A 16248-nucleotide genomic window follows, 5' to 3' on the forward strand; every position below is an offset into this window, starting at 1 on the left:
CATGTCTGAAACTGTCAGCATATATAGAAGAACCTGTTATAGTTTAGTAGCAATGATAAAACACGAGCACTTTCCTTGGGTACTTATAACAACTCTTACGTGGTCCTTTTTACTTTGGAACTTTTGGGTCGCCTGGACATGGAATCAGCAAAATGTTTTATTATAGCAAGGGGAGGTAGTCAGGGTGATTTATAGCTGTGTGATCATCCATCAGGATGGTGGACCTAAAGGCCTGCCCTTTAATGCTTCAATGTATGTGGATGACTGACCATATTATATTTTTACACACTTCTGTCAAGATAATCCTGCTTACAGGTCTAGTGTGGTGGCGGTCCCACTGAGCAAGTTGGCTGTGATACCCTGCGGTAACTGTTGCTAGCCAAATAGGTCGTATTTGGCAACCACATAACGGCATTGCTTTGAAAAAATGACACTAACGTCATCACTCTTTTTCCCCAAACAGGCACTTTACCATTAACATCATTCGTTGCAGAATTAGAGTTTTGTTTCATAGATGATGAGATTTCTATTTTGCTTTGAATTATTTTTGTGTTTTTAATTATTGATTTAGCATATAAATTCTAGATTGGCTCATTTTAGCACTTGTTTTTGGTGGCAAAATGCAGTAATTAAAGACAAATGTTCTTTGAGCTTCATAAAACATACTGAAAATGATAATTTATTGAAGATTATATATTTTTTGTAATTAGAGAATTATTGAGAAATTTTATAATCTCAGGTTACTGGGGATTGGGCAGCATATACATTTAGTAAAGTCATTATAATTATTGATACTGGAGTATGATTTTGGGAATTCTGTAGTTGAATCTTTGGTAGCCAGAAAATTTTGGATACAAATACATGTACTAATTCAGAAGATTTTAAACACTAATGTAAAAACAGAGGGTTTATTTTTGGGGAATGATAGATAAACAGCTGGAAAAAAGTCATGGTATTTTGTTTTAATATGTAACTGCAGCAAGATTTATTATATGCTTCAAAGTGGAAAGGTTTGATACTGTCCACAATGGAGGAATGATGAATATGGTGGATATCCTGAGATAATAGAAAAAGAGCCTATTTTGTAACTAAGATAATTTCCTAATCATACTTCCAATTGTTGCAAAGGAAATTGGAAGCTCTTTCCTTTTTTTATGTTTTTCTTCTTTTCCCTTCTTTTTCTTTATTTTGTATTAATTTTTGTTAGTTTTTATCTTCTTTTTAAACTCTTAATAGAATTTATACAAAAAAAGTATTTCTGATGGTGAAATAATTTATGGTTATGGTCATTGACATCTTAGAACAGTTATCCCAAGCCTAGCACTCTAATTAATTTTAAGCTCCCATTCCCATCATTCCTCCATTGTGGACAGCATCAAGCCCTTCTACTTTGAAAGATATACAGTGGTACATCTACTTAAGAACGCCTCTACTTAAGAACTTTTCTAGATAACTGGGTGTTTAAGATATTTTTGTCTCTACTTAACAACCGTTTTCTACTTAAGAACCCGAGCCTGGAAAAATTTCCCAGGAAATTTGAGAGCGGCACGAAGGCCCGGCCAGTTTCCTGCCATTCCCCCTTTAATCCTGGCCATCTGGGCTGCCAGAGGAGCCTTTTGGTTGCGCTTAAGGAGGCTTTGGCAATCCAGAACGAACAAAGTATTTTCCTTTCTCTGGGCACTTGGATAGGGAATAAACCTCTGCCAGCACCCAGAGAAAAGAAACGCTCCCTTTGCTCTGGCAGCTGAGGAGTCACCACAGTGAAGCAAAGGCGCTGGCTATAAAGCGAGCGAGAGGAGAGGGGAGCCCTTCAGCATGGGAAGGAAGAGGCAGCAGGTAGCAGCAGCAGCAGCCAGTGTATGGGAGGCAGTATATGGGAGGCAGCCTCGCGCTGGGTGTATTGGAGGTGCGTGCTCCTCGCCGCCTCAGAGTCCCTCTTCTTTTTTTTTAAGCCTTAAAGTTTTGGATTTTTTTGATTCCCCTCGCCTCACCTTTTTCCTTCAGAAGTGACTGTCTTCCTCCTCTTCTTCCTCCTCCTCCTCCCACCCAAACTCCGAGCTTTTATTTCTTTCCTAATGGGTTTGCACGCATTATTTGCTTTTACATTGATTCCTATGGGGAAAATTGCTTCTACTTTTCTACTTAAGAACCTGGTCACAGGAACGATTAAGTTCTTAAGTAGAGGTACCACTGTAATTTGAAAATGTGCCATGATTTTCAAAATCATGGCAGTCACATATGCTAAACTTTTTTCTGTCCATTTTAAACTTATCTTACACTTAGGTTAGATATGGTGGAGGCCTTCATGGAAGATGGAGAACTAAGACAAATTCTTCAAGAAGATCTCCTCCGTCGCTTCCCAGACTTCAATCGTATAGGAAAAAAATTTCAGAAGAAAGCTACTCTGCAGGACTGTTACAAAATGTATCAGGCAATTAATCAACTACCTAATGTGATAAGTGCATTGGAAAAACATCATGGTAATTTCCCCCCCTTATTTTCTAAGTATCTTTAGAAATTTTCTAAATTTTAGAAAAATTTAGAGAGTTTACATCTAAAAATTTTAGAAATGTTCAGAAATAGAAATTTAGATATTTAGAAAATAGATTTAAAAAAAAAATATATTGTGTCTGTAGTTCATAAGCTTATGAATCTCTGTTCAGCTGCCAAGAGGATTTTTATAACATCCCAGGGAACTGTTTTACTTCCAGTATTAGTATGTAGGTTTTACATGTGTAAAAAGCTAAGCATTCTGGTTTGGAATGCCTTATCATCTGACATTTGTATTCCTTTGTTTATTTTTCATATAAGAAGAAAACAATTAGAGTAGGCAACATGGGGAAAAATATCCCATTCTGATTATTAAATTGACTGAAAATCAGTATTTTGGTATTAGGAATATAGCCTCAATCTCTTAAGTACAGAACAACCAAAGAACTGAATCAATAAAAATTTAAAAAAATCACTAGTGGAAAGACAAAATAGCAATTAAAATATGCTAATTGATGCAGTGAAACAGTGCAAGCAATTAGAAATTTCTATATTGGCAATAAAGCAAAAAAATTCTGGCTACTGTATTTTTTATTCAGAGCACAAGTCAAGACTGCTCACTTCACTTCTGAAATGCTTAGATATAACCAAGTTTCTTTACAACAAAGCAAGATTAGCTACACTTTTGTGTCTGTCATGATTCTTATTACGTGAACCTATTTACATATGCAGATGAAGTTACCTGTATGTCCAGTGAACATATAATTATATCTTTCTCAGTTGCGTTAAGTATGTCTTTTTCCAAATTATGAAAGAGTTTTTCTTTTAAAATCAATCAAGTTTTCCATATGGTGAATTAAAAAAAAACCATTCCATTTGTGTGATAATCCTACTGTGTGGCTCAGTGTGCTATTTCGAATTGTGGTAATAGCATGAGAGGAAGATGGAGAAAATTTATTAATTGGCTAAATAAAAAGTAAAATTTTAGAATAATACACAGGTTTGGGATGCTTATCTTTAGAAATATTTGTAGCTCAGGATTGATCAAGTGTGAACAATAGAATAGAATAGAATAGAATTTTATTGGCCAAGTGTGATTGGACACACAAGGAATTTGTCTTGGTGCATATGCTCTCAGCGTACATAAAAGAAAAAGATACATTTGTCAAGAATCATGTGGTACAACACTTAACGATTGTCATAGGGGTCAAATAAGGAAACAAGCAAATAAGCAAAAAAGGAAAGATGAATAGGCATAGGGGGGAAAAAGAATGAGATATACAGTGGTACCTCAACTTAAGAACTTAATTCGTTCCGTGACCAAGTTCTTAAGTAGAAAAGGTTGTAAGTGGAAGCAATTTTTCCCATAGGAATCAATGTAAAAGCAAGTAATGCGTGCAAGCCCATTAGGAAAGAAATAAAAGCTTGGAATTTGGGTGGGAGGAGGAGAAGGAGGAGGAGGAAGAAGTGGAGGAGGACAGTCGCTGCCGAAGGAAGAAGGTGAGAAGAGGAGAGGGGAATTAAAAAAAAATTTAAGGCTTTTTTTTAAAAAAAGAGGGACTCTGAGGTGGCGAGGAGGAGCATGTGCTTCCCATACACCTTGCGCTGGGTGTATGGGAGGCAGTGCGAGGGAGTCGCCACAGCATAATGGTTTATTCCCTCTCCAAGTGCCCAGAGAAAGGAAAATGCTTCGTTTGCTCTGGACTGCCAAAGCTCCCTTAAGAGCTACTGAAAGGCTCCTCTGGCAGCTCAGAAAAGCCCGAGATGGCCAGGATTAAAGGGGGAATCGCAGGAAACTGGCCAGACCTTTGTGTAAATTTCCTGAGAAATTTTTGGAGGCTTGGGTTCTTAAGTAGAAAATAGTTCTTAACAAGAGGCAAAAAAATCTTGAACACCTGGTTCTTATCTGGAAAAGTTCTTAAGTAGAGGCGTTCTTAAGTAGAGGTACCACTGTAAAATGGTATGTTGGCTTTAGAATAAGATGAAACCAAAATATGACAATCCTTGTTATAAGCGTTAATTCTTTTGTTTAAAATGTAGTCTTAACACTGTTTGTCTAGAAACCTCTATATGGTACATTGTCCACAAAGAACTAGCAATATGGCTTTGAGCAATCTTGAAGGAGTTGATATAGATAAGACACCTGTTCATAGAGGACTAGCCAATGAAGCCCTGATTGATTAAATTATACACAGAGATAGATCTAATTTAGTTGCTGAAAGTCGAAACGTTTGTGACTAAGAGAGTATGAGACTAAAAATCTTGGCAGAACATCCCAGATTTCCAGCTTGTCCATCAAATAAATAAGCCATAGTGTCGGCAGCTATTAAGAAGTGTCACAGTCACCTGCAAATTAACACCGCTCCCTGTCAGAAGAACTAGAACCTATGAGCCAAGGTGGCCCATTGGTTAGTGTGCAGTACTATAGGCTACTTCTGCTGGCTGTCAGCAATTTGGCAGCTCAAATTTCACTAGGCTCAAGGTGACTCAGCCTTCCATCCTTCCAAGGTGGGTAAAATAAGGACCCAAATTGTTGGTGGCAATAGGCTGACTCTGTAAACTGCTTAGAGACTACTTTAAAGCAGTATGTAAGCACTGAAAAGAGGTATATAAGTCTAAGCATTATAAAGCAGTGAAAAGCGGTATATAAGTCTAAGTTTGTTTGTTTGTTTGTTTGTTTGTTTATTTATTTATTTATTTATTAGATTTGTATGCCGCCCCTCTCCGTAGACTCGGGGCGGCTCACAACACAATAAAACAGTTCATGACAAATCTAATAATTTACAATTTAAAATATTTTTAAAAACCCATTATTAAAAAGACATACATACAAACATACCATACATAAATTATATAGGCCCGGGGAAAATATCTCAATTCCCCCATGCCTGACGACAAAGGTGGGTTTTGAGAAGTTTACGAAAGGCAAGGAGGGTAGGGGCAGTTCTAATCTCTGGGGGGGAGCTGGTTCCAGAGAGTCGGGGCCGCCATAGAGAAGGCTCTTCCCCTGGGGCCCGCCAACTGACATTGTTTAGTTGACGGGACTCGGAGAAGGCCAACTCTGTGGGACCTAATCGGTCGCTGGGATTCGTGCAGCAGAAGGCGGTCTCGGAGATATTCTGGTCCGATGCCATGAAGGGCTTTATAGGTCATAACCAACACTTGAATTGTGACCGGAAATTGATCGGCAACCAATGCACACTGCGGACTGTTGGTGTAACATGGGCATACCTGGGGAAGCCCATGACTGCTCTCGCAGCTGCATTCTGCACGATCTGAAGTTTCCGAACATTTTTCAAAGGTAGCCCCATGTAGAGAGCGTTACAGTAGTCGAACCTCGAGGTGATGAGGGCATGAGTGACAGTGAGTAGTGAGTCCCGTTCCAAATAGGGCCGCAACTGGTGCACCAGGCGAACCTGGGCAAACGCCCCCCTCGCCACAGCTGAAAGATGGTTCTCTAATGTGAGTTGTGGATAGAGGAGGACGCCCAAGTTGCGGACCCTCTCCGAGGGGGTCAATAATTCCCCCCCCCAGGGTGATGGACGGACAGATGGAATTGTCCTTGGGAGGCAAAACCCACAGCCACTCCGTCTTATCAGGGTTGAGTTTGAGTCTGTTGACACCCATCCAGGCCCCAACAGCCTCCAGACACCGGCACATCACTTCCACTGCGTGCTATTACTATTGCTACTGAGTTGTAGAGTTAGACATAATAATGTTATCTAAAGAGTCACCTCTTTGGCTTCTGTCTGTGCTTAGTGATCCAAGAGATCAGATGTACACCCGCAAAGTGGTTTTTGGCTGAAGGTAACTGACATTCTGGCTCTGGAAAAATCTTTCCCACTATCTAGGTACATAGAGTTCAACTCATAGAACTCACCAGCCATCATGGCCATTACTGGGCATTGAAGTCTGTACATGTAGACACAGTCCAAAGTTTTATAATAAGAAAGAGAAACTTTCATGATGAATATTCTATTATACAAGGGAACTTTGAGTCATTTTTGAAATGATCGTTGTGGAATATTGAGAAGAAAACAGATTATTTAAACTTGATACGTTTCAAACGGAGGCTTAATAACATTCAGTAGCTATAGAATGTGGCAATACATTAGCTTTGTCCAGAAATGAATTAGAATCTGATGGAAATTCCTGGCTATTAAGTTGAATGAAAACAAATTGGTTTTTAAAAAGGCCATGTACAAGGGCTGCTACTTTATTGTATGAATAGTTCAAGTGCCCTACAGTCTCTAATCTTTTGGACATTTCTCTAGCAGCTTGGAACTGAATGATCGGGCTGTTCCCTTTCAGTTTAATAAGTGTCAATTTGTGTCTGACATCAAATGGCAAATATAAAGATCTGACTGTTCATTCAGTTAACAAAAGGTGAACCTTCTAACTTCTGCAAAAATAACCCATCTGATTTAAATATGCCAGTAACTATAGCTGAGAAAATTAAGCAGCATTTAAATAAAGATCTTTAATTTGGCAGCATGGAAAATGCAAGATTTGTTATCTATTCAAACCTTTATAACATGCTTGCTGCTTGACTGCTACTACAGATTTGAAGCTTTTAAAAAATATTTAAACATTGTAAAAATATTATTCAGCATGAAATGGAACTTAGTTATGTGACATGAGGCTGTATATTTTGCAGTCAACAGCAGGTCAGAGGAGGAGCTGCTGCGGGGCAGAGATGACCGTTGATCTTTAAAAATTACAATTTATATTGTGTTGATTTAAATCAAGTCTTTTTACTAGTGATTTAAATCATGAATTAAATTGATTTGATTTAAATCAAATCCACCCTGGGACCTGGTGTCCAAATAAATGGTACAAAAGAGCCTTTCTAAGATTGATAGATTGGCTTCTTGAATTGCAACCATTAGTTTTGCAGGGAATACTGTAAATCTAGGAAATATTACTATACCAACTCTTTCTGTGGTCTCTGTTACTACTGTGATAAATGATTCTGTAGTAAGGAGAGTTTTCCTCTAAGGGCAGAGAAAGAAAAATTCTGTCTGACTCACCTGAATAGGAGTTATCTCTTCTCTGTTGGATTATTAACCTGCTAGGCAGAACAATATTTTGCAGTAACTCGGGATTTGCACCTGTTCTGTTAATGGTAAGCAAGTAATTTACAGTATTGTGCTACAATGTGGAAACAAATTATGAAGAAATTATGAAGAATTGTAAAGTAGACTCCTTAAGCAATAATAATTTAAAAAATAATTTGCACTTTTCTACCCTTTCTATTCAAGATACAATGAAAGCAGTCCAAAATATCTACATCAGAGGTCTTCAAACTTGGCAACTTTAAGACTTGTGGACTTCAACTCCCAGAATTCTCCAGCCAGCTATACTGGCTGGAGAATTCTGGGAGTTGAAGTCCACAAGTCTTAAAATTGCCAAGTTTGGGGACCTCTGATCTACATGGTACTTATATATGTGACATTCCATATTGAGTAGGGTTACAATCCAAATGACTGGATTAAAGAGTTAGAAATGGATTGATTTGATTCAGGATTTCTTATAAAAAGGAGTAAAATGCTAAGCTGATCAAGAGTCTGGGAATCCACGAAAGTGTTTAAATTCTCTCTACTACCGACCATATAGTTAAATGTATAATTCGTAAATTACTATTTTTCCCCCTTTCAATTTATTGTTGATTCTTGAAAACTGCCAGGGTTTTCTCTGTAGTTCTTCTGGCAAAACTCAAAAGTAGTTTGCCCTTGTGTTCTTCCCTAGGCTGATAGAGAGGGGAGGCCCAAAGTTACTCAATTGGCTTCAAACCTGAGGCAAGACTAAAACTCATGGTCTCCTAGTTTTAGCATGGAACTGTAACTGCTGCACCAAACTGATTCTCAAATTACTTTTTAGTAAATTGCTGTTCAGCTGCTAACCTATTTAAACATATCTGATAAATTCAAGTAAGATTGTTAGTCAATTTATTAATCAGCAATTCTTTTCGTTGTGTTTTATCTTTGACAGGAAGCGGCAGTATGCTACTAGATGCGATATTCACCAAACCTCTTAAAGAGCTAAATGGTGATTTCTCCAATTTCCAAAAGATGATTGATGAAACTTTGGACATGAATACGGTAATTTATGAAAGTACAGTGGTACCTCAACAACCATCTTTTCTTCTTTTTGCATCTACTCAAAAACCATTTTCTACTTAAGAACTCGAGCCTTAAAAAAATTTCCCATTAAATTTGAGAGCAGCACGAAGGCCCGGCCAGTTTCTGGCCACTCCCCCTTTAATCCTGGCCATCTCAGGCTTTTCTGGGCTGCCAGAGGAGTCTTTTGGTGGTGCTTAAGGAGGCTTAGTTACTTAAGGAGGCTTTCCAGAGCGAACGGAGCGTTTTCCTTTCTCTGGGTGCTTGGAGAGGGAATAAATCACTTCGCTGTGGTGACTCCCTTGCACTGCCTCCCGGACACAAGCCGCGAGGTTGCCTCCTGGAGCATCTGGGCACAGAAAGGCAAAAGGGGGCACTTCGCCCTGGCCGGATCAACTCAGCTTTAGCCAAACCGAGGAGTCATCACAGTGAAGGAAAGGTGCCGGCTACAAAGCGAGCGAGTGAGGGGTGAGCCCTTCAACATAGGAAGGAAGAGGAAGCAGGTAGTAGCACCACTAGCAGCAGCCTTTCGGTCAAAGTAGTGGGAGGTTCCCCCCTCTCGCCCGCCTGGGTTTCTCTCTCTAGCGCAGTGTATGGGAGGCAGCCTTGTGCCGGGTGTATGGAAGGCACATGCTCCTCCTCGCCGCCTCAGAGTCCCTCTTTTTTTTTTTTAAAGCATTAAAGTTTTGGTTTTTTTTAATTCCCCTCCCCTCACCTTCTTCCTTTGGCAGCGACTGTTTTTCACCTCCTCTTCTTCTTCCTCCTCCTCCTCCCACTACCCAAATTCTGAGCTTTTATTTCTTTCCTAATGGGTTATTAGGAACACATTATTTGCTTTTACATTGACACACGCATTATTTGCTTTTACATTGATTTCTATGGGAAAAATAGCTTCTACTTTTGCTTAACTTTTCTACTTAAGAACCTGGTCACGGAACAAATTAAGTTCTTAAGTAGAATGGTCTTATCATACAGTATATATTCTATGCCAGTTTATAGCACAGAGCACAATAAGTCAGGAAGGAGACATGTTGCCATACCAGGAATGGGCAAGCTTAGATTTCTTTTCAGGTGCTAAAAACATGGAGTGGGACCGATTCAGAAGACCAACCTAACTAATTATCAACACAGCAACTGGAAGCACTGTAAATGTGTCCAACCCAAAATTCCTTTGAGTGGACAAATTTACAGTGATGCTAGCTGTAATATTGATAATTGTTGTAATAATTCAGGGTGCTTTGGTTTTTTGTATTAATAATAAGAATATTGAATAAAAACAATAATAGGATTTTCAGTAATAGATTTCCTTATCCATGGATACATGCATAACTACATCCTCATTTTGTTGTTACCTTTCAGGTAAGCTATGTTAGGTTTATTGTCTACATCATTATGGATAGAAACATAGAAGTCTGATGGCAGAAAAAGATCTCATAGTCCATCTAGTCTGCCCTTATACTATTTTCTGTATTTTATCTTAGGATGGATATATGTTTATCCCAGGCATGTTTAAATTCAGTTACTGTGGATTTATCTACCACGTCTGCTGGAAGTTTGTTCCAAGGATCTACTACTCTTTCAGTAAAATAATATTTTCTCATGTTGCTTTTGATCTTTCCCCCAACTAACTTCATATTGTGTCCCCTTGTTCTTGTGTTCACTTTCCTATTAAAAACACTTCCCTCCTGGACCCTACTTAACCCTTTAACATATTTAAATGTTTCGATCATGTCCCCCCTTTTCCTTCTGTCTTCCAGACTATACAGATTGAGTTCATTAAGTCTTTCCTGATACGTTTTATGCTTAAGATAATGATGACTGCTCTTACATTCATTTTTTTCAACCAGTGCTACTTACATTTCCTCAAGTTCCTCCATACTCCAGTGGTACTAAGGAGCTTTTATATTAGCAAGAGCTATAATACTTAGACTTATACATCTCTCCATAGTACTTTACAGAATTCTCTGAGCAGTAAGATACATCTACAAATGTCAGTATATTGCCCCCAATAATCTGAGTCCTCATTTTACTGACCTTGGAAGGATGGAAGGTTGAGTCAACGTTGAGTCAGGAATAAACTCCTACAGTGGGAAGTGGGCATAGTTAGCCGCAATGCTGCATTCTAACCACTACGCCACAATGGCTTCCCTTTCTTTTAATATCCACTTTCTATTTATCCAGTTGGGAAGATAATCTATTATGTAATATATTTTCATAATTGCCTTTTCTCCCTGAAGTAGCTTTATTTTCACACTTATTTCTATTCACTCTTGGTTGGCAAAAATGGCTTGTTTCATATTCAGAACCTCTTATCACTTTGTATCCTTCACTAATATTCTCTATCTTCCTAAGCATTCAACTTAAATCAGTTCAATTCTTTTTTGATCCATGTGTATGCATGAATAGACTAAATGCAAAAACCATGTTATGAAGCAGCGTTTTCTAAGGAAATACTCACAAAGGAATTGTTATTCCCATTCATTTTTGTGACTAAATGGCCCAGTAGTATTTTCCATAGTCTCTTATTCCTACTGATCTCTTAATATAATATAGTAAAGCTTTCCCCCCTGATTGCATGTTACAGTGTTTCATATTTTATAGTTATCACCTGGTGGGACCATAAATTAATGTATGTTGCCCATCATGGCTTTGATAAATCACAGTTTCAAATAATGCTTAGTAATATAATAAAATTACTAGGCTTAAAATGCTACATGCAGCGTTGCCTTTTAATAATACATTCAGTACTCCCTAATCCACACCCTGAATTTGATCACACCTTTACTGGATAGGAATAATAGAAGTAAGTCATGGGAAAACATATTACAATTGTATGCTAGAGAAAAAATCCTAAGAGTAATAGCAGTATGACAGTGAAGCCATAATTACTCAGAAACCTTGGGTTCCTTTTTACTGGATAGATTCAAGTGGAAGATAGACATCAGTTATGGATGCTTCATGTGGACAAGAGACATCAATTATTAATGTTTTAATATGGAATCTTTTATATAGGAATTTAGTATTAATTGGTGGAACAACTTGCCTCCATATACAGACTCAATCTGTATAGTCTAGAGGACAGAAGGAAAAGGGGGGACATGATCGAAACATTTAAATATGTTAAAGGGTTAAATAAGGTCCAGGAGGGAAGTGTTTTTAATAGGAAAGTGAACACAAGAACAAGGGGACACAAATCTGAAGTTAGTTGGGGGAAAGATCAAAAGCAACATGAGAAAATATTGTTTTACTGAAAGAGTAGTAGATCCTTGGAACAAACTTCCAGCAGACGTGGTTGGTAAATCCACAGTAAGTGAATTTAAACATGCCTGGGATAAACATATATCCATCGTAAGATAAAATACAGGAAATAGTATAAGGGCAGACTAGATGGACCATGAGGTCTTTTTCTGCTGTCAGTCTTCTATGTTTCTATTTATAAATGCTCCTACACTGGAAATTTTAAAGAAGAGATTAGATAACCATTTGTCTGAAGTGGGATAGGGTTTCCTGCTTAAGCAGGGGGTTAGACTAGACCTCCAAGGTCCCTTCCAATTCTTATTCTATTCTAATTTAGAAATTACAACTCAGTATTGTACTAGTATCAATAAAAAGGTTCATGCAGAATAATGATAGGAACTCAGAAAATGGATCAATTTGATAACCGGTTGTTCAGATAAATAGTGGTTACATGTTTGGAAAGAGCTTATGTATTTGTTTTAGCAATGAAGATTTTTGCAGAACTCTTTGACTAAGCAATCCTTTTTTTTCTGGGAAGACCTACTCCAAAAAGTGATAAAGACAAAGTTTGAGAAAAACTGAGTGTTCTTTGCCTCCACTCTCCTTAAATGCTTACATTAGCTTTCTTCAACTTCATGCCTTAAGTATTGGAGTTTAACTCCTATCCATAATACAATAAACATTATCTTTTCCCAGAAATATAAAAGCTCATTCAATCACTTAGAGGATTAAAAAAACCCAAAATGATCTAAAGGATACTTCTTGCCCTTTTAAAAAAAATGATTCATTAAGATTTTACTGTGTAATGCCGGTAAAATTATAAATAAATTATTGTAAATTAGAACTCAACTCTTGAATTTCTTAGTACTCTCTGTTCTTGCTCTTGCAGTTCCCTTTTGTCCTTCTATTCCTTCCAGCTAAGCTGTTTTTTCTTTAAAATCAAACAACAAAATTGCCATTTGTAAAATGAAACTCCTACACAAAGTGATGTTAAGCGGTTGAGCAAGGCATACATTTAAATAAATAAACAGAGCATTCTGTGCCAGGGCTTTGATAGTATTTTTACATTCATGAACAGTTCACCTGTGGTTACCGGGATAGTAAACTTTCTGGAGTGTAAAAAGCTAGACTTTTGTGATTGGAGATTTTATGGGCTTCAGTTTGACATGAAAAACTTTACGAATTGTTAAAATTCACTTTGTGCATGGTGAAGTTACAAGTCACCATAGCAACCAAATTATTAACCTTTGCTGGATAACCTCTTTGTGTATAGATTACATATTACAGTAGAACCTCTGTTTACGACCATAATTCATTCCATAATTTTGGTTACAACCCGATTTGGTTGTGACCCAAACTTAATTTTGGAAATTTGGTGCTTACCAAAAGAAAAATGGCACGAAAGGGGAAATTGGGCCCGGGGGGGGGATATGGTCATGGTCAGAAATGTTTGTGACCAGAGGTTCTACTGTACTTTGTGAAAGGTACATTATCTTTCTATCTCCCCTCTTTTTGATCCTTTCAAGACGTCAAGACTTTTCCTCCTGCTGCCCTCTTTTAAATTCCTGGCAACTGCCTGGATTAGTCCCTATAGTTTTTTTGATAAGTTTTTTTCCCAGAAATGGTTTGCCATTGCCTCCTTTCTAGTGCTGAGAGAGACCTACTTGCCCAAGATTATCCAGCTACAGAACTAGAATTCAATTTCTAGTTTGATGCCTTAACCACTACACCAGACTGGCTGTCCCATAGAATCATTGTTTTGAATTATTTTTACAGGCAGCTTCAAGTATTGGAAGATAGCTATCAGCTCTCCGCTTTTCTTCTTTAAACTATTCATACTCATTCCTTTAACCATTGTTTCTAGGATTTAGCCTCCAAGCCTCTCATCATCCCATTTCTGTACACTCTTTTCAGTTCTTGACTGTGCTACTACCAGGTAGTAATTTTAAATTCAAGGGGAACCCCCCCCCCAAATATGGTGATGTAATTAAAGCAGTCAATTAAAAACCATGATAAACCATAGCCCTATTAGCCATCCAATAGCTTTGACTGGAGTTCTCTGAAAATGGTGCATTGAGTGGCAGGGCAGGTTTTTTCCCTTCTGCCGACAAACAGCTGATTTATCTGCCAAAGATACAGCTTTAGTGGTGCACTGGGCAGATTTGAACAGGAGCAACTAGGAATGACCCAAGATGATCCTCGGATGCTTGTGGACCTACTGTGGAAGAGGAATCTCGATGGTTGCAGTAGGAGCGACCAGACAGTTGAATCTTCCTCTTTTCCTTTCAGCTATTTAAAGCCCTACATGACATTGGACCAGAGTACCTCCGGAACCGCCTGCTACCGCACGAATCCCAGCGGCCGATAAGGTCCCACAGAGTTGGCCTTCTCCGGGTCCCGTCGACTAAACAATGTTGTCTGGCGGGCCCCAGGGGAAGAGCCTTCTCTGTGGCGGCCCCGGCCCTCTGGAATCAACTCCCCCCGGAGATTAGAACTGCTCCCACCCTCCTTGTCTTCCGTAAACTACTTAAGACCCACCTATACCGCCAGGCATGGGGGATTTGAGACACCTTTCCCCCAGGCTTATTATAATTTATGTTTGGTATGTATGTGCTGTTTGGTTTTTAATTATGATAGGGTTTTTAGTTTTTTTAATATTAGATTTGTGCCAGTATAATATTGTTTTTATCGTTGTTGTGAGCTGCCCCGCGTCTTACATTTATACAAATCTAATAAATTATTATTATTATTAATAATTATTTGTTATTTTGAAGTGCACCTCTGTTTTTAATTGCAGTTCTTCAAGTTTTCTTTTTTCTTTTTATCTTTAGCCATTCATTGATTGAATGCTGATTTATTCTAACCCTTCGCTGGGTTTTAATTTGAATTCTTTGTAGTTTTTTATTGCTCCATTTCTAATATGAGAACAATTGTGAATCATTTTCATTTTCGCTGTATAGAAATCGATGGGAATTTCTTTGAGTAATGAAAGTGATCAGGTTTCATTTACATTTACGTCAGATTTTCACTACAAACATTTTGTATGTTATTAATTTTTAAAAGCTCTGGTGTTATTTCCTTTAACTTCTGATGGGAATTTCCTTTGTTCTCTATTCATTTTTCATTATGAAAAATATCTCAATTCTTTCTGCCATTATTCTGTTATGGTACATCTATTTCTCCTGTCCAAACTCTTTATGCTTGGTTATGAAACCTCAGCTACAGGAGAGTTCTGTACTGTTAAAAATACAAACAACAGTGCATCAGCTGAAAAAGTCCTTTGAAAAAAAATTCTTTTTTTGCTTTGACTTGACAACAACTAAAGGACAGGAACAATTGTACCATTACACATTAATGTTCTATTTAAAACTATGAAACTATTTTGGGCCAGTTAATTCCATAAATGAAAGTTGGACAATCCAAAGTCACACTTCCTGCCTCTTCTTCTTCTAGAGACAATTTCTTCTTTTCTCCATAAGATTTTCTTACAGAATTTAATTCTTAGTCATTTCTCTTTCCTCTTGTTTCCAACTGGTAAACCATCAAGATTATGCTTTTTAAGACTGGAGTGTTGCTCCTTTAACTGCTGTATTTTTTCTCTGTGATGCATCACATCTCTTTCCCCATGAGAGAGGCATAGTGGATTTGAAGCCTGTCTGGCTTATCCACCCACTTCTGTTGTCAAGGAAATAAATTTGCATTGCAGGTAATTCTAAACTCAAGGACCTTTTGTTTCATAACTGTTTGAAGTTACCACACTGCTGGAAAAAATGCCTTGTGACCGGTACTTGCACCTAATGACCATTACAGGGCAACTGAGATGCATTTATGATGGTTGCGATGTCCCAAGGTCAAATGTTCAACTTTTGCAAACTTCTGACAAGCAAAATCAATGGGGGAAACCATATTCATTTAACAATTAGCTTAACAACTGTGTTAACTAACTTAACTGTGGCAAGAAAGATAATGAAATGGGCTTAAAGCTGCTTAGCTGTCTGCATAGCAGTGAAAAATTGGTGTCAATTGTGATCATAAATCAAGGATTACCTGTAATATATTGGACCTCTTGGCCTTTGGCTAATTGACACAGCTGTTTTAAGCTTCCCCTCATATAATAGATTTCTGGTTGTAGGAATAAGAATGTGTTAGGGGCAAATTAAATAATATTTTTCTTACTCTTACTACAGGAAGAAAAAAATGACATTTTTAGGAGACCCACAAATCATGGTTTTTATAACTTTTTTCCCTTTCCTTCAGCCCCAACAAGAAACCCATTCAACTACTTATATAACTGTACTTTTATGTAAAAGTATTTGGTATGCTAGAGCAGTGATTTTCAACCTTTTTTGAGCTGCGGCACATTTTTTACATTTATGAAACCCTGGGGCACATTGAGGGGGGG

The 16248-nt window shown here is 37.9% G+C and overlaps 1 protein-coding gene across 1 annotated transcript in view; it reads left to right on the forward strand.

Annotated features, from left to right (window-relative positions):
* The window catches only part of MSH2 (mutS homolog 2), a 90882-nt gene that overhangs the window by 46415 nt on the left and 28219 nt on the right, over positions 1–16248 (forward strand). The window contains exons 7-8 of the mRNA XM_070734706.1: positions 2284–2480; positions 8482–8591. Of these exons, the coding sequence (XP_070590807.1) occupies positions 2284–2480; positions 8482–8591 (307 nt within the window). The remainder of the gene's footprint in view (positions 1–2283; positions 2481–8481; positions 8592–16248) is intronic.

This window comes from Erythrolamprus reginae, chromosome 1 (genome assembly GCF_031021105.1).
Source record: "Erythrolamprus reginae isolate rEryReg1 chromosome 1, rEryReg1.hap1, whole genome shotgun sequence".
Classification (NCBI taxonomy): Eukaryota; Metazoa; Chordata; class Lepidosauria; order Squamata; family Dipsadidae; genus Erythrolamprus; species Erythrolamprus reginae.